At 40.4% G+C, this 20,162-nt stretch overlaps 1 protein-coding gene across 2 annotated transcripts in view; it reads left to right on the forward strand.

Moving 5' to 3' along the window:
• The window catches only part of cntn4 (contactin 4), a 174,399-nt gene that overhangs the window by 119,569 nt on the left and 34,668 nt on the right, over positions 1 to 20,162 (forward strand). For both annotated transcript variants that reach the window (XM_084349045.1, XM_084349046.1), the window contains exon 11: positions 1,622 to 1,772. In XM_084349045.1, coding sequence (XP_084205171.1) covers positions 1,622 to 1,772 — 151 coding nt within the window. The remainder of the gene's footprint in view (positions 1 to 1,621; positions 1,773 to 20,162) is intronic.

Genomic DNA, 20,162 nt, shown 5'->3' on the forward strand with positions numbered 1-20,162 from the left:
CCTGATCATGCTGCTGATAAAAATCTGGCTCGGCACAGCCAAGTGGACTGGTCAAATGCAAGGTGGAGATTTAAGAATAAAGGATGTGACAGTATTGGAGAGCTGCACACGTTCTGAAAAGGGCAAATAATGTGTTTTTAAAGTGGTCTGCAGATGCCAAGAATCAGTGGTACCCAAACATTTTCCCTTGGGGGGACAAAACTGAATCTTAATGGAGGACCACAGGCCAAAAGCAAGCACCCATTGTATTGTTTAGATGCCATATGCTACTACACGGCCCTGAGAGTCAAAAAGAAATTTAGGTAGTATTTAGTATTTAATTGTAATAGCAAGGCTTTTTTTCTTCTTCTTCTCTTGCCTCTCAGGGCTTCCATGTTACTAAGAGCCCAAGTTCCCTTAATTAACTGACTTCTACATAAAGTGTCACTGGGCTCGCCATGCTCAGATTTTAAAAAAAGTAAAAATAATAATTAGAGATCTGGCATATTTAAAGAGCATTTTACCTCACAAAAAACAGCCTAAACAGCAATTAATTACATAATTTCTTCTTCTCTCTCTTCACTTCTTCTTCTCCTTCTTCTCCTCCTCCTCCTCGTCCTTCTTCTTCTTCTTCTTTTTCTTCTTCTTCTTCTTCCGCTACGGATATCTTGCAGGCCCAGTCAAACCATTATCACAAAATAACAAACTTTGTTTTCCTGAAATAATGAGATATAGTAGCTGAGCCTACATAAGACTTAAATCACTGCAGGAACTAGGGATGTCAACCGGTGAGAATATTTTTGACCTGATACATATGTTGGTCTACAGGTTCATTTACACACAGACACACTGTCTGTTAGCAGACTGGAGCCGTCTTGGGTAAAAAGTGAAGCAGTGTGCAGCAGCTCATTGAGTCAGTGAAGTGCAGGACTAAATGGAAAGCGCCTCTTGTATTTTTTACGTCATTTTGCATTTTTTAAAATTTCTAATAAATAACCAGTTAGTCACCACCTAGTGGGTGTCGGCTTATTTAAAGCAAAATTGAAACTGACATCACTAGCAGGAACTATTGCATGTAAGATGAAAAGGAGCATATTGATTGTTGCATCACATTCCTGTTCAGTCAAGGCCTGACACAGGATAAACAAATTGCTTTATACCTTGCTGTTATATATAATATGTATATTAGTGTGCGGCACAAAACAAATGCAGAAAAAGGCTTACTGTCTACATGAGTGTTCAGTCATCCATCAGTTGTCAGTGTTTTGTGTGAGCCCAAATTGATTATCATTATTTTGAGGAAACAAAGTTTGTGATCTGGAGATCTCCAGAAAATGATCTTGTTGTTTTTCTGTCTCTGCTGAAAATAATGAAGTTACATCCATCTCTTCAACTCCACAACATTAATCATGGCTGTTACTTTTGAGACTTTTTTGATTACTAATTATTCAGATTGTTAAGAGTGTAATCTGGTGCCTTTGAATTATCAATGGAAACCAAGGAGTTAATTTATAAGCTCATTTTACAAAGTGGTGAAAACATGATGAGACGTAATAACGGATACATAATCAGAGATCATTTTGAGGAGAAGAGATGTGAGGCTTTTACAAACAGCAGCTTTAACATGCTGCTCTTGTCTCAGCTGTTGCCCCAGATTTCTCTCACAGCCAACTGAGGAGCCAGACGCTGGTGAAGGTGGGAGGAGACGCGCTCATCGAGTGCAAGCCCAAGATGTCTCCTTGGGGCGTGGTGTCATGGCGGAAGGGCAGCGAACCACTTCGAGAAAGTAACAGGTAAAACAACATTCACACTATTTTTTTCTTCTCTTATGCCACTGTGAGGACGGCAGGACTTCTCTCTGCATGAGTTCTCGTTATTTTTAGCCAGGTACGGACTCCTGGAGGCCTCGTGTTCATGTGTATTAACACACACACATCTCATGCTGAACAACACTCGCCGCTTACAGTTGTATCATCTTGTTCACATTTAAATACATAACATTCAATTTAAGTCATCTCCAGTGTGATGCTGGTTGCAATATTGGACAAGAGAGAAATGTGATGTGGAAACAAGTCAACAAATAGTGCTTCACATTTTCACTTCCTCCTTGATTTCCAATCCTCCCTTCACCGAGAGAACTTATAAGCATTTAAACATTCTGAAGGGAAGATCCACTTATTTTTAAGCCGGTATCTCAAACAGGTTGAAATCTACATTATCATTGGCATTTCAATTGATTATTCCAGATCAAAACATTATGTTCACTGCAAGATGTATCATAAATCATTAATTGATTGGGCCAACAACAGGCCAGAGGCAACCTCAAAGCTTTTCGCTTCATCTGTGTTCAGTCATTTGAATTGGTCAGGTCCAGCAACACAGCAGGGGTCCGAGAGCAAAAATACGCAGGGCTCCGAGAAGAAAATATTGAACCTTGCAGCATCGTCCAGCAAGGTTGTGTATTAAGTGTAAACGCACAATCATGACTTACTTTGTAAGTTGAATGTCGTGTTTCTGCTGTTTACCTCGCAATTGTGGTTACAAAAGATATAATTATGAAGCCATGGTAACATCAGAGGAGCATTATGTAGTTTTGGAGCAGAAATTCAAACTCAGAGTTTCAATATTTATAATATGAATGAGGTAATGATACAAACAATATTTATTTTCTTCAAAAATTGAGTGAACAAGCTGTTCTCAGAGGAAAATAAGGTTCCAGATCACTGTTTGAAGCAAGAAAGGTGGCAGGGTCTGCCACATATAAACAAAGTAAAACAGTATCAAATGTTGTTGTCATTTAAGGTCAGTTTGTTTATTCAGTTTATTTAGTCAATGAAGATCTGTCCCTTCTGATTAAAATTTATTCTCCAAAACTACATCATGCACCTTTAAAGTGGTTTAAAATCATGTTTCATAGCAATATAAACTGTGCAGTTAACTGTACATTGGATACGCCTTTAAGCTTGTGGGTCAAATACTTACCTACTGGCCTACCTGGTTCATACGGTGTGTCATCATCATTATCTGAAATAACATGCACTCATTAAAGTATAGGGCTAGAAGAGTGAGATGGAATTTTGGCATTGAAAACAAAATCTGAAGTGAAAATTGCTAGACATTGGCATGGAAACATTTGTAAATGAAAAAGTTTTATTGGCACTGAAAAAAGTATTTTGGCAGTGAGAAAAGTTGCGAACAAAAACAATATTTAAAAATCTTGTAATAGGATCACACCAGCCTATCAACATGTCAACGTTCCAACCACACCCGACTTCAAACTTAGTCCTCATTTTGATCTCAACTACACACCTGGAAAGTTTCCTGATTGCATTTTGCACAATTGTGATTCTATCGTGTTCGCAAAATCTGCCCCCAGACAGACACATACTATATTAACACCTGCCAAAGCATTCAAAACTGCTTCTGTGTTAGGTCCTACTGTAATGGGCATCTCCAAGACACACTCACACAAACGCACAAGGTGGAAGTACTATCAGTTGATGATGTCACAGCTGGTGATTATTTTATTTTATTAGTATTTTGATTTGTTTTTCAATGACAATCTTCTGATTGATCCAATATATTGCCAGTAGAATTAGCAGATATTTTCACAGTTCTACCCTGCTGAGCACTAATAATTTCTTGTTGCTAAACCCTGTAGTGCAACTTCCCCATGCTGTTTGTGAGATCAAACTGTGAGATCAGAAATCTGTTTCATGTTACTTATTTGTTGCTTTTTGTTTCTTTCACTTCATTGCATTAGAAGATTTGAAGAGAAAGAAGGAAAATAGATTGTTTTCCACTGTTTCCTTAAATCCACAGTGGTGGCTTGAGCTGTTATGATAATATAAAATGCAGTTTGTTTGAAATGTGCCGCTATCTTGTAAATGTAAATTTGCATCATTCTCACAAAGGCTTCCAGTAATTAGAAATTCCGAGGAACATAGCTGCAGACAGCAATCAAACCCAAGAAGCTCACTTTTAAAACATAGAAGTCACTCCTACACATCATATATTCATTTACATGGTGCTGCAGCTTTGTATCAAATGACATTGCCAATCATAGTACACATGTAATAATGACTACTAAATACCCACAAACTGGGTTTGATGGTTGGTGTGATTTATCAGTATTCTGATGTGTTCTTCAGATACAATCCTCTGATTTTTTCTTTAGGCCTGTCTTTTGTTTTTACCCTGTCAGTATTTTGTTCAGTGTCACTGGTTTTTGGTTTCATCTTTGTCACCAAATGGTGAGGTTTGAGGTGAAGTTGATTTACATATCTGCATAGTAATGAGCTCCTCTGGACTGAACGTCCACTCCGGGAGCCTCAGACACATTTCTGACATGACACACACCTAGCATACAGCCTCCTTGATTTCACCTGAATCTCTCATAACACAAATGTTGAGTCTTTCTCTCTCCGCTGGTGTTTTTAACATAGAACCAACGTTTCACTGACATGATGCTGGTCTGGCAGAGGTCTGCTGCTGCAACAAGCTCCAGTAATGTTAGCTTATGTCTGCTGTCATGGGTGAAGGCAAGCTAACTCTGTTGCAAAACAGTTGTGCCCATTGGGTCATTGTCACATTGATCAATCAAAATTGGCCTGTATAATTTGGTGCCTTGGTGGTCCGGGGGTTAACAATCCTGTCCATGTAGCAGTAGCAACCAAGGGTTTAAGTTTGAGTCCATCAGGGCAACCTTCCTTTTCTGTCACCTCTCTACTGCCCCTATCAAAAAAATAGATAGGACAAAAATGTAAATGACATTCTTACATAACATACAGTATCAAATGCTATTATTAATGCAAGTCAAGTTCACACAAATGAGGAATTCACCATGTTCTGTAGATGCAAAACAACAAACAATACTAAAAATACTAAATAAACATTTACAATGTAAAATTCCAAAAAGAAGGTGTGGAACAAAAAAATATATATACTGTATAATCGTATTTTTTCTAAATTCAGAAGTACTGAATCAAGGTCCATCAAAAGGCTCCTGTCACTGTGGCATGTTGAATTTCTCCATGGAGATGTGATGATGCATCCTCAGGGGTAGTGAGAGCACTCACAGACCAGCAAAGAGAAAAAGCAGCATGAAGCCTAACTGAGTACGGGTTAATGGGGTTTGCCGTGTTTTATCTCCAGATCTTTAGAGGTGGCCAAACAGACTGCCTGCTGAGTAAATTCAAAGTGCTAATCAAGTACTTTTCACCTCAGCAGGGATGATACAGGCTCCTGAAATCAAATTATTCAACTTCTGACTGGTTTCCAAGTGTCTGGGGAACAGAGGGCGATCAGCGTTCTGCCATGTTTGACCCCTGAGATGTGATGTGTGCTGCGTGTGGCCAGTGTTTGTGTGTGTCTGCCTGGATGAAGCGTGAAGTCTGGCCCAGTAGCCTCATTGTAGACAGGGGTCATCCATTGGGTGTCACCATTCTAGCATGACTCGGCTCTGACAGCAGGGCTGTGTGCACAGTGTCTTGCCAGGCTTTGCATATATACAAAGCGGTGTTGTTGCTTGTCAAACAAAGTGGCGGCAGATTTGCATAGTGGTTTCGCTGCTGGTGCCCTTCACTCGCCCTGCGCCACTTCCATCACCATTTCAACCTCGCAGCACCTGGGCCATTTTGATCCTGGTGTTTTGAATTCATAGACTAGATTGATTTCACATTAGTCTTTGGTGTGACGTCCTCTTGAAGTGATAAATGAAAAGGCAGTGCCTTTCCCAATGTTAAAAAGGTGCTTTGTGGTCCTTTGTTTTGCTGGAATTCTGTCACTGCATGTACCTGTCCATCACTGGTCTCACTTGTTCTTAACTATAAGTCAGCCCAGTCGCCAGAAAAACAATGTTTGCTTCTGAAAACCATGGAAAAGTTCAGATTTATACAGTACATGCCATACAGACCATATTGACATGTCTACAATAAGTGTCATATCACGTTCACATTGTGTTTTTTATGAGCTGACTTTCATGTCTGGAGGTGGCACGGATGGTGGTGGCATTATGGCTTGGCGAGAAGGCTGCCAAGCAGTGGTCACAGTTCCAGACGATGTTTCAACATTTGTGAAACCACTGAATATTTTTTACAAGACGTCAGATGGTTTGTGGCAACAAAATCAGACATTTTTTAAGAGAAGTCTTGAGCGGGGTTTACATTAGCTGGCATATACAGGCTTGTTGCTGGCAGATGAGAATATCAACGGCCCAAATGCCCGGTGGAAAATAAGACAAATAAATGAATAAATTCATTAAAAGTATACAAAATAACATAATATTGCGTGACCTATGACATATGTTGCTAAGACAAGTAAAATATAATCATATTATGCAAAAATGTGTTTTCCATCCTTTGTCAAGACTGCCATTGATTTTTGCCTGAAGAAATATACATGGACACTGACTTGACAGCAGTTAGCACAGGTCCGAAATGTCAAATGTGAAGCAGACATCCCTGGGCCAGTTTTATTTAAAAAAAAAAACAAAAAAAAAAAACAATACAAGCGATGGTGCAACAAGTACTGCAGGCGAGGCCAGCAAGACCACAGAAAAGGGTCAAGATCCTGCTCCTCAATGAATGAAAGATAGGAGCGCCAGGCGTCTGCTCTTCTATCGCACACCGTGTCAAGTTCTTCTCAAGGTTTTTGGATTCACATACAAGTTAGAATATTCTCATTTTCGTCCAAGTCCATCAGGGCATGAAAAGGTGGATAGAATAGACAAAATGTTTCGCACCATTTGTAAGAGGGCAGAAGGACAAATCAATGCAGATTATGGTAGAATATTAACGGCCAAATTGGGAAAAAAAGTCAAGCATAAACTCTTTTGATGACCTGCCAGTGCAGCTGTAGTTCAGGAGATAGTGCGGGCACTCCTTCCGATTGCTGGTTCAATTCCCCTGATCCTCTGCACGGCTGCACATCAAAGTATCCTTGAGCAAGATATGGATTCCCACACTGCTCCTGATGAGCAGGTTGGCATCAGTGTATAAATGTGTGTGAATGGGTAACTGTGGCAAGCGTTGTATAGCGTTTTGAGCAGTCAGTAAATTGGAAAAAGCTCCACAGAAATGCAAGTTCATTGCAGTTACCATTCCATTAACAACGTTTATGGCGACAAAAGTAGGTATATGTGAAGTGAAAACATGATTCATTCCTTCAACTCACCAAGTGGTTCCAGTGTCTAAATCTGACCAGATCATAAGTGAAGTGAAGTCCACGTCCACTCTGTAGCTAAAACGGAGCGTTCAAGACACACTGTGAAGTGATGCTGCAGCAATGCACCATATGAGACAAATAAAGTGTTTTTTTTTTAATTATAGTATGTTCTACTAGGACCCCCAAATAAAAGTCTGAACCTGAAAATGAGCATAATATGACCTGTTTAAATTAAAGAATTCCTTTTGTTCCAGGTTGACTGCAGCCATAGAGAATCATGACCAATTAGAAAAAGGATTTTTCTAGTACTGTCTTTGTTGTAGTTTTAAAAGTCTGACTGATGTTCAGAAATATGTCTTAATGCTTTTAGTTGCACTAAATAAATGATATTTGGCTCAGACCACCTGTGCCGCTGCAGCAAAATGAATAAGAAAGAAGCGCAGATTTGAAATTAAAATTCAGCATTCCCAGCTGTATTACATTAAAAGGAAATGTTTTGCCATGATGACGGACTGTGTTGCCAGCTACGGCAGTGCGGTAACTGTTTACAGAGCTTGAAAACACATGGCAGTGCCTTTAAATGTGCTGATTACAGCTCCCACTTACTCTCTTTCCTATTATCTCCCTTCTCTCTCATCTGTGACATACACACATACACCCCTGTGTTGTGTGCCGCACAGTTAAAATGCTCGGCATCTGTTGTTGTAATCATTAGAACAGTCGTCTTTGAAACGGCTGGCCAATAATAGCCGTCCTGCCTGTAGGTCGACGACAGTATTCACTCTTACCTTGCTGCTTGTTTTGAAAATCACGAGACTTTAGGAAAAGCAGGCCACTGATGCAAATGAGTGAGCTGCAAATGACAGGACAAACAACATCCTGATTTCACACATCAGCTGTGTGATAAGCATGAGTGCTGCATTTCTTGCTTGTTAACTTTGTTGATGTTTTTCTGCATATGAAGCCCAGATAAAAGAATTGTGTTTGTAGGCTGTGTATGCATGTCTGAGCAGGTCTTTTTAGTTATGCACCTGTACAGAAAGGTGCAAATTCTTAAGAGGCAGCTGTGAACCCCTTTTGTTGAAGATTAATTGCCTTAATTGCGTTAGCACTCCACCGTGGCTTTGGCGGAAAGGGAACCAGTGTCACCGACTGGGTAATCCATCTTCATAGCAGCAGCTCCCCCTTTTTTTTCCCTGCAGAAGACCAGCGGAGGGGGGTGTATGTTGGAGAGGGGCGTCTTATCTACCCCAGACAACCCTGCAGGGACGAGGTTTAGATGACATCAGCTGGAACAAAGCAGCTGAGAGCGCAGAGCAGAGCAGGTCTTGCTGATGAGTGTGTAAGTGGGCCGTGTCAGGTGCGGGCAGCAGCCTTTAGAAAACACGCCATTTCAATATGTCACTAGCAGGAAGAAATCAAGTTTGTTAGGCCGCCCATAGCAGACACACTCAATCAGCTGTCCTCTCATGAGCTGCCACAGGATGTGCTGACGTCCTGAGGTTACTCCCCCCTGCATTAAACACCATCTTTTAAAGAGCTTCAGTATTTATCTCCATCAGCTTTGGCAGTCACGCAAATTTTTGTGCTGGATCTTTGAAAAAGGGTGTTTACCCCTGGAGCAAGGCTTTTAGGTGCTTTGGGTGTGGCTGGGACAAATCCCCTCACCTTTGTTTTCAGGCGTTCTGCTGCTGCACTATTACGTGTTGCCTTGTTGAGTCTTTTGGTCCACACTGCAAAAGATGGAGGATAATAATACTTAAGCCTTTTTGCTCTTTAGCATTCACACTCTGTCCCCCTCCTCTTCTGCTCGTTGAGTGACAGTCAGAAGTTCAGCATGCCTCAGGTATCCATGGCAATTCCTTTTAGTAAGCGTGGTCCAAAAGGTCATACATCTTAAATAGGTTTGAGGGATGACAATGTGATGCAAATATTTTATGCAGAATTTTCTTTTCTATCATTTCACTGTATGATTTTTATTCCAGATTATGCATCATGCCTCTCAGAAAAGGTATTTAGATTGAGGAGAATACGAACCCTGCTGATGGGTAGATTCCCCGTGGAAGCAGAATGTGGTCCTTTATTTGTATTATAATTGCTGAGGGGCGATGGCACTCCAAGAACAAAGTGCACCTGGCAAACTGCTGCCCAGTCAAAATGCCAGTCGGGCTCCTGTTGTGCTTGTAAGTGCACAAAACAGATGACATACAATATGTCAAAAAATGTGTTGTGTGTATCGATTGAAGCATTTAAAATCCCAAAGGCCTCATCTAATGGAAAATAGCTGCTAAGAAGTACTTTAATGACATTTATTAAAGGATTTCAAAAGTCAATATTGAATCATATTCTGAGCTCTGCAGAGAACCAATTAATGATGTTAGCTTTTGTGACATTCAGAAACTCAATTTAGGAGTTGAAGATTCCACAAATGTAACCTTTTTTTTTAGGTTTGAAATTAAAATCTTCTTTCTGTTCACCTAAAAGTAACTGTAGATCAGTAGAGCACTGAGGTGTCTCTGCTTCCACAAACAATCTGCTCTGACTTGAATGGGAGAAGAAATGGTTATGGGATGGCTCTATAGGCCCTGAAATGGTGCTGATGGTTCTGTAAGGTACTGTAATTGTTTATTTGGCACGTTATTTATTCTACAGACAAGAGCTGTGGATCTTCAGGTTTTTTTTTATTTTCTTTAGTGGGTGATTTACAAGAGCTTAGAGTACTTTCAATGAATCACATGCTCTATTTTTCTAGTGATTTCAAGTCAGACGCTGCTATTAGATACGTTACACACCCATTGGAATCTGTGCAAAACGCTGCACCAGTGTGAGCTGTGAGCTGTGAGCAGTCGTTGTGTGGCTGGGAGTGTAACCATTTGAGTGACATCTTTGAACAAGGTGAGTATAGGAAGCTTGTTGCCAAGGTAACACCTGTTCAAAGTTTTATCAGCTCTTTCTTATCCAAGATTAGTGATTTCAAACAACTGCCGATGCACAGTCCCACTGCACACAGACACAAACATAAAGGGACGATGGTACCAGGAAGAGGGGGGAGGCAGAAGACATGTGCATAACATGTCCCAAATATCAGCATTTTTTAAAATTCATGTATCACGACTGGTCTTAGTAAAGCAGTCAGAAACAGCCCTGTATTCTGAGTGAAAACACAAAATCTTTCCTCTGCCATGCATAACATTTTTTGGATTTTTAGCGAGGTTAAGTCAAAACTACTGAAATTCACAGATCTTAAACTACTACTGTGTTACTTTTGGTTTCTAAACTGCAGCCGAACTCTACTTCTATGTGGTTGTGGCATATAATGCTTACTGAATTTACAAAAAAGATGGGAGGTGTTAGATTTTATAGTTGCATGGTTTCACAATTTCATACAAGTTTGGTTTTAATGCATTAACTGTAAAAAATAATTCCACATTGATGCCAAGAAATCTCACAGCAACCATCCACTTAGTGCCTTTCTTGGCTGCTGATCAAAAATAGCCTTCATTGGTTGGTTTGGTTGTGGCATGATAAGACAGAAACACTAATCTTGTTGGAAAACGCTCCCTCGTCAGTGGTTTAAAGCATCTATATCAACAGAGCTTTATTCAGTAAGTGCATTCATGGCACGTCAGTACAAACAAGCTGCATCTTTATCACAGACTGCGGGTAAGTCGCTGCTTATATAGGCAATCAGTTGGGACAGCCACGGGTTAAAGAGAACAATACATTGAGCAGGCTTAATACTAGAAATGTTTACACTGGTGTCATTTGGCCAGATGGCACTAATATCTGGCATCACTGGCCAGACTGGTGGATGTGGATGTCAAAAGGTTTTATGTTCAGGATAAGTTTGAATTTAAATTGAAGTCAAGTCATTACATTAAAGTCAGCCCTGCAGCCTCAAAACATTGATACAAGACATTTCCCCCACTTTTCCAGCAAGCCCACATAGCGTTGGTCATATACTGAACTATCAGCAGCGGGAGATGTCTGTCTTTGTACAGCTTTCTGCATGTTTTTTGTTTTTATTTCACTCTAAAACTGGAAGCAAGGCTAAGTAGCTGACTCCCAGATTTGAATAATGGACAAAGTACAAAAGATAAAGATCACAGGCAAAGAATGAGTCTTTAATTGATTCTACCATGTACTATGAAACATGAAATGTCATGACGGTCGTATTATCTTTGACTCAGTTCTACATATTTGGGATAGCTTGGATGAATTTCCTTTGGAGCTTAACTTATCAATTATGCATTCTGTTGTCACATTTCATATACAGTTGAGCTAACCCTAACCCTTTGTATCTATGCTAGCTGTATTTGTATTTGTCAAATTTCACTGAAAATTCTTCAACAATGAATACTTTCAAGCCAATGTGGCAAATGTTATTATTATTATTCCTAGTATTTTAAAATCTGTTAAAAAAAGGAATACAGTCGACCTCAGGCTTTTTTTCTTGTCTAGTCAATATAACATTAAAGTTTAGTTGGTTAAATTAGAGAAACCAAGACTAAGCTAGATTTTTATAGGATCCCAACCCCTCCTTTCAGCGCTCCCTCCACAGCCGCTCCTCCAAAAACCACGAAAACACTGCATGACTTCACCAACTGCCCCGTAGCTCTGGTTGGTCAACCAGGAGATCTTTGTTAGCGATTAGTTCAACAAGCATTTTTAGCTTTTTGTTTTTTTGGGTCAAATTCATACAGAAGTAATCAACCCTGTTAAATGTCACCATATTAACACAAACAAAATACCAATCCCGAACTTTCCTTAGTCAAAAAAGGCTTATTGGTGAGGCAGATTCTAACTGTTGTAGGTGTCTGTTCCGTGCTAATGTAACTGAGTTAGCTGACGAACCAAATTGGTGGAATGAATCAGCTTTATGAGAGGCCTGCGACAGACACTGGATCTTTTCCCTTCTCTTGTCAGAGGATTTGATTGATTGAATGATGTCGGGAAGAGTCTCTTAACAACGTACATGACCAAGCCTAGCTTTACATAAAAGCACCCATCTGTCTTTCAGCTGTGTATCTCATTGCACAGTAGGTCCATGTGTAACATGTCCGAATTACATTTACCTTTATCATATAGAAAACGCCATCAAATCTCAGAGTGGCCACATCTGAGCAGCTCGACGCACTAATGGGCCAGTTGTTTTCAGCGTCTATGCCATTTACTCTGAGAAATCAAAATGCCGTTGGGAAATTGCCCCGTATGTCAGCCCCTGCTCCCTCCCATATTTCTTTTTTTATCACTTATCACAAATTGAGCTCAAATGTACACTTTGAGGCCTCTTTAAATCTGCTTTTTACTTTTGCCAAACTATCGACACACCCATTAAAGTGCGAGAGTGGCGCATGAATCATTGAGCATGAGAAATTACTATTACAGGATGTTCTCTGACTCATCTCGTGCCCAGAGCCATTTGGGAATCATATTCTAGGTGTGTTTATAGCTTTAAGTGGTGTCTCTTAGTCTGATCTGAAGGTGCAAGTTTAACATGACAAATTTCTGAGTGGCTCCCGAGTTAAAGTGAGAAGACACAGGAGGGCATATGCATGTGGCCTGGGTGTTGATCAGTCCATTAGTCTGTGGAGAGAGCAACGCTTGCTGTAGCTGGATTGGCTAGATTCCATCTGTAGTCATGACCCACTGGTAAACTGTCCCACTTGCATGTTATATATCCCTCCTACATTGGCAGAGAAAATAAGCATGGCTGTCACGTAAATGAAGAGATGTCTCGCAGAGTGATCTCCATTTATAGGCCCATCTGCTCCGCCAGACGCACTCCAGAAAGAATCAGCGTCAGGAGAACACCAGCGCTGTAGAAGAGGCACGGCGGCGAACTTTGCATTCATTTACTTATCGCATATCTTCTTATCTTTCCATGATGCCTTTGTTTCTGTTTCAAGGAGATTTTAATAAGAGTCTCGTCAAATATCTCAGGGCCTGATTTTATGAAGACTCGGAATTAATAAGGACTGTATAGAAACAGGTGTATTAATAAAGGCGCTTATTAAACCATATGTATGGACGGACGGCCCAGCTCTGCTATTTCAGTCTGCTCATTTTCAGCCTGCATGCTGTTATAGTTATTAAAAACATTGTTTATCATGTTTAAATGTCACTTCGCATTTTTTCTAATCAGATCTCTAATTTCCTCATTTGCCTCTAATTGAACATCTGCTTGTGAAGTGGAGTTCTGTCTCTCTGTGGAGGTTAGCAGCGTGCCAGGACTGAATACTGAAAGCTTATGTGCCCGGAAAGACTTATTTCATTACTTTGCCTCGAGGAAACTACCTGACAAGGCTGCCATGGACAGCTGACTGGTGCTTTTCATTTTGTATTTGCCTACACCCCTACACCTCTCCACCCTGGCTGTAGCTTAAAAAAGCCAGGAGTGCGGTCCCCCCTCACCGGAGAATGGGAGCAAGCTGAGGATTAGTGCTGTGCTGATCCTGGCAGCTGCAGACAACAGCCGATACTGTTCAGAGGTGCCTGCTAGCACACACACACACACGCACACACACACACACATCCGCATAGCAGATTAAATGTTTTATTTATCCAAACAGAGTCTCAGAGTCAGAGCTGCTTAGGAAGGGGAAATGATCTCATTGGTTTGTTTGAGTCTCAGTGGGCAGAGCTGAAGTTTTCTTTTGGAAGGGAGGTCATGTAAATGGCTGGCTTGATTAGTTATCCTATCATTTTGTACCTAAACCTCATCAAGTTGTTTTTGTGACTGAACAGCCGAGCCTTTATTTTGAAAGTGTAACCAGATGTTTTATATTCCGTATTATTGCTGACTTGATTGCAGTGCCCTTTATGTGAAAAACTGACACTAGAGGGGTAGGTAGAGCATCATAGTTTGAAGCTCAAGGGCTGATATATTTGACGAATTGGCAGTGAGATCATGTAACATACGAGTTGTTCAAGTCAGTAATGACTGTGACATTCATGATGTTGGAGGTCAGCAGGGTAGGTTACCTGGGAAGTTATAGGCAAGGAAGACTAATTTGAACATGAATGACAGCTACTGCAGGCTAAGTAGCCCACCCAGATGACTTATCACGGCATCATTATATTTTATTAGGACTGCAAGGCTTCATAATACTGGCTTTTCTTCTGCCTCCTTCCTTTTTTTCATGCTGTGTGTCCAACCCTTGGCCATTGGCTGCCAGAGTCACTTCTCTGCAGATGAAAATGAATCATTATTCTGATGTATCTGTGGCACAAAGCAGTGGAGGACTACCCCATGTGTTTGACATGCTGTGATCATCAGATAAACTTTGGATTGATGGACAAGCAGTCCATGATCTTCACAGTGCGCAATGTGGTCCAGCAAGTGTGGATTATAGGCATTTGCTTACAGTATATCTGAGACATATCTAATAGTAGGTTGAACAAGAAGAGATTTTCAGGTCCTCCATTCAGACATGAGCATGAACCCTAATCATGAAAATGTGTTTTTTTAGGCCATGTATTTGCAGAATCATGTTTATTTTATACGTACATCTCATACATTACAATAACATGGAATTGTATGTTCATATAACATGGAAGATTCTGTTTGTTCAGACAGTTACGATCTTCAGAAGTTCTTAGAAGTTCAACAGGAGTTAGAGTTATGGGATATAATGAGTCACAGTATCATCTAACAACGGTTTTTCATTGGGTGGAATTTAACCAACATTGCGTTTACTAGTCAACTCAGAATTAATTTTCCAGTAGATTCACTGTGATCACCTTGTTTTCGCCCTAGTTAAGAATTTAGTCTGATTTCCTGTGAAGTAACTTAGCATCCAGAAACGGACTATAACTGTTCCATGACAAGCTGTGGCTGCCATCAGTCGGCTTGATTCCAGTTGAGACGGCGGTGTTTACACTACAGCAACTTTTCTCTGCAGCATTCTAAAACAGCTTTGTCAAGTCATGAATCTTTGGCTACCCTCTCCCCCTCTGGCTGGGGCAGCTTGTGGGTCAAATATGCCCAGCTTCACCCGGCTCTCTGGAAAGCAAGATGAAGAAGCCTGATTTTCTCCCAAACATATCTTCCCAAGCATATCTTGTTGAGCAGGGATTCGGCAAGGGGCTGCATGTTCAGTCCAAGTAGCCTACCACAGTTGCTTTGACTTGATGTCCTCAGGGGCGCTACGGCTGAAACTTCTCTGCAAGCTGCAATGAAGAAACTGACAGAGAACAACCAAGTGCTCTCTGTCAACAAGCAGACACTAACCTTAGAAGCAATTTAAGTTATTTCCTTCAAATGTTGAGACAAATTGGATATCCTACATGTCTTGCTTTTTTATAGTTGCCCGTAGAAGAATGCTTCTTGTTGGGTATTTCTGATGGGCTGCTGTTTTAAATCAATATGGGAACTAATTAAAGTTTAACGTCTAAATTCTAATTGTTGCATTTGTTCAACACTCATGAATATAATTTTTATTCACACAGCTTTTTTGCTCCCTGGGAAACTAATGATAATGATGTTCCAACTGTCCAGTTCAGTCACATCTGTTATTTTGAATTCAATGACATGCTTTATTAATGATATAACACAGAATAATAATCAACATTAATATTCAGGGAAGACAATTAGCCATAATTTTATTTGATGGGGGCAGTTAAGGTCCTGGATAATGGATAGGTGGGCGCTGGCCCCCCAAAAAGGTTGAGAACTACTGTTCTAAACACTCAGTTGGGCTCTTTGTTTAATCAGGCTCAGAGGACCATTCGCCAAACCAAAAAGTCTGAGGAATGGATCAGGCTAAACATTGTGTTCATCTCATCCAACATTAGTATGTCCAACTAACTAGCTTAGAAATTACAGTAGTAACCTAAATCCAGTGGTGGAAAGTAAGTGGGCTAGTTTTATTCAGGTACCATACTTAAGTATAATTTTGAGCAACCTGTACTTGTAAGTTTATAAAATACAACACTTTGTCAAAGAATGAACCAATATTTTGCAACCTTTGAGACTTGTTACCCCTATAAAAAATACAGATCTAATGGAGGCCTTTTGTCATAGTACATATTTATGAGGTGTTAGTTGTCGTTCCCTTTAAACATCTTACCTGCTTTGATTTTAAAAAAACGATGAGACTTAAAGATATGCAGTCGGCTAAGACTCCAGTATTTGACAAAAATTATTAGAGAAAGGTATTAAAATGAAAACAAATGTATGTATCACAACTTTTTTTTTTTCCTTTCCTCACCCATTTATCCTCTCATGACCCATCAGATTAACCTTGTGACCCTCTGGAGGGGCATAGCCCCCATGGTTTGAAACCACTGGACAATATGAGCTAACTCTATACAAAGTAGTCCACGATACCAAAGTTCTCCACTGCAAAATAAGAACAAATAAGTTTCCTTTATTTATTTGTCTTCTGCACAGATCATCAGCTGTTGGGGATGCAGCCATTTTGCCAGGGACCTGTTCGCTTTAGAGAATAATATCATGTCCATCAAGTAAAGTTGACCAGATTGGTTTTCAACAAAACCAAAGAGTTACATGGCCTAGTTAGCCAGCTAACTACAACTGATAATATCTCCTTGCAAAAAGAATTTCCAAAGATAAATTGCTCAAGAACTGAAAGCTTGACAGTCGTAGCAAAGGGGGCGGTGAATAGCCAATGTTGAGTTAACTATATAGTGCCGCAGGAAGTTAGCATTTTTGCACTTCCAGTTCCCTCATTTCTAAGTCTCGGATTGCCTGAAATAAGGTCTGTGGTTAACACAACCTTAAGATATTCTCACCTGTTGTTCTACAGCATAAAATATGTAAGAAAATATCCCACTAATGTCATCATGCTGAACACGGAAACTCATCTACTCACCTGACGTCTTTACAGTTGAATTTACAGGTGAAACTTTTTAAACTTCATAGTAACATGTGCATAGTATTGTGTAGTAGGAAGCTTCGTGGTGGTGAGGTCATGTGACCATTTTTACTTCTTGCAATCACATTTATGCATCAGAAATCATAAAAGTGGTGACAACTTACAAACGGAAATAGATCAGTTTGTTCCAAACAATATAACCGCCCACAGACTTCTATGCGTCTTTCACGTTCCCATGGATGTTAAGCAGTACATCCACTAGAGTGTGCCACTCAGAGTCAAATGGGTCTCGAATGGACCACCACTTTTCCTTCGCCACTGTCCAATCTCCTCCCAGCTATTTTGTAGTTACTGTTTGTCCCTGTGCCCAGGCGAAGTAGCATACAGTTTCCTCAAAACGCTCCGCCCTTTTTAAAACTTGAACTATTGGCCTCACTGCTACACAGCCCCCCACAGCTAGCAGAGTTACTGCTCCATTGGTCTGTATCTGTAGAAGGCTGCATCCGTATGTGTATCTAATGAGCAATAATGAGACTTAAATGTCATAAACTTGTGTCTGCCACAGAGCTTATTTTCTACAATAATGCAAAAGCCAATGAAAAGAAATGCCACAGGCTTTTTGTTGAAGGAACCAGGGCTATGCCAACTTCGGGGTTGGCCAACAAAGATACTCCTCGGCTACAGATTAGCTTTTTCAAATACATTACACTAACACTTTTTCCAAATGGTGTGTGTGCGTATTGGTCATCTTGTTCAGTTTTTGTGGAAACAGCTGCCAACATGATCTATAAAGTTTGCTAAAAGTAGGCACAACACCTCCAAGTTGTCAGCAGTGTTCTAAAGTTAGCCAGAAAACTGATGGGTCTTTGACTCTGCCCACTGAGGTTTTACTGAACCACTGAGGATTGTTGACTATATAATGTATGACTACTCCTCCACTCTGTCTCCACATGCACAGCATAAGAAGAGAGAAAAGGCGAGCAGGGAAGACAGATACAGAACAGGCTTTGTGATATATTTATAGCCAAACTGAAATTTTAAGCTTAACAATTCAACACGATGCCTCTTAGACTTGTGGTCAGGGTGATAGTATGATGAAGGACACTTCCCTGATGGACAGACTCTACATCGTCAGTCATGATCATCGGCATTGACCAATTTTGTTGTTGTATTTAGAGACGATCAAAATGATTAGTGGATCAATTTGCTTTCCATCATTATATTCATACCTCATACACCCCACTGCATCACATTCAGACAGGGTATCATCAAGCACCCTCCTATATCCTCAATCATTTATCAGCCCAACTGTAGGCTACATTTGCTATATTAGCAGTTTTTCCTTTTTCTGGAAAAGGAGGGGGCATTGTAAAACATGCTTCTGTCGGAAAAAAAATCTGCTGCTGACTGACTAAACTCAAATAAATCTCAGGCCAGAGATAAAGTGAATTCTGAGATGTTTGCTGAGATTAGGTCAGAACCCTCTTTACCCGTCTGGATCCCATGTACTGCTCGCCGGGATTATTTTTATCTGGAAGACTGAGGCTGATATCATTTTTCAAAGTGAGAATCCGCCAGCGCAGCATGAGTAATCCATCTTGGTTCCTCTGACAATTTCCTGTGGAACATGTGTGTGCTCTTTATTCCTGGAGGGATACCTCAGCACACAAGAAGAGATGAATATCTCTGGAAGGGGAATAGACCAGGAGAGCAATTTGTGATTAAAGGAATCCTCTGGAAGTACACACACAAACCTCTCAGCGGCCCAGGCCGATAGACTCCCTGTCCTCGCAATGCAATTACCAACACAATCACATCATGTTCCACAGGTGGGAATTAAGACATTCTCACTCAGCCTGCTTCATTAAGACACCTTCCTATAAAAAAGCACACGTTTACACAACATTTATTCTGAGAGGGCTCATTTGCACCCAGGCTCCTTAGACAGTAGATTGTGTAGTGTGTGTGTGTGTGTGTGTGTGTGTGTGTGTGTGTGTGTGTGTGTGTGTGTGTGTGTGTGTGTGTGTGTGTGTGTGTGCGTGCGTGCGTGCGTGCGTGCGTGCGCGTGTGAGAGAGAGAGAGAGAAGGAGGTAGTGACAAAACATGTTTTTATTGTTATTTTTTCATTATAGGCATTGATTACAAGTTAACAATATTTTCATGCCTAGGGACAGTATGTGACTCTGAGCACTCCCCCCTTTATTGTGGAGGTGAGACCAGATACCAACATTTGTTGTACATTTAATTGAATTTATCTCAGCATTATGAAAATCGAGGCCAAACTTTTGTTGTTACTAGAAAATAAATCAAGTGACCAATTCCTGGAGTGGACTGTCCAGCATTCAATGGGTATGACAAACTGTACCTATTATTGTTAGTATTATAATGCAGTGCACAAGTGTACAATAGAGCGTGGGAGGGATGACATGTTTTTGTAAGTTAGCATCATCCCGGTTTCCTCAACATTAAGGCTGTGGGATTTTTCTGATGGATTTTTGTAGAAAATAAACTTTGTTGCAAACACAAATGTGTTGATACATAGTTTGTTGAGCAAGATCATCTTCACAAATGAACACCACTTAATGATTTTAGAAGAGTAAATGCAATGATGAAGTAAAAAGCTAACATTAGGCTATAAATGAACTACACCACTGTCACACGGCTGCAATGTCACCACCACTAAGTGTCCGCCTACAATGTACGATACACACTTTATTGAAAATTTGGCAGTCAACAAGTTGGAAAGTTACAGCTATAGCAACTAAAGTCAGCCTTTGTAGTTGAGTCTCCGTGTATGCCATGATTTAGTCTCTTGATAACAACTGCCTTTTTTAAAACACCTCAATGCTTAAAAAATTGCGAGGGGTATTTCCTGAAATGTTTTATTTTGTAGAGAAAAAAAGGGAAATTCTTCCCTTCTTCTTCTTAACTTGTGTTAACCTTACACCTTATTTCAGGCATCTAACTGAAAATCCATTCAAAAAAAAACATTGACTTTGAGACGAGGGAACTGGAAGCAGTAGCAGTAGTGTACATTTCATAGAGTAAGGGATTAATACAGTACGTGTGTCGCAGAGCACCACCCCTGTCCCCTGGCCGTGTTTTTATAAAGCAACAATATTGCCAAAGAAGCTTTAATGCTAGCCAGTACCCTGGAGACGAGTGTCAATACACAGCGAA

The sequence above is a fragment of the Pagrus pagrus genome (assembly GCF_965226575.1).
Source record: "Pagrus pagrus genome assembly, chromosome: 3".
In the NCBI taxonomy this organism is placed as follows: domain Eukaryota; kingdom Metazoa; phylum Chordata; class Actinopteri; order Spariformes; family Sparidae; genus Pagrus; species Pagrus pagrus.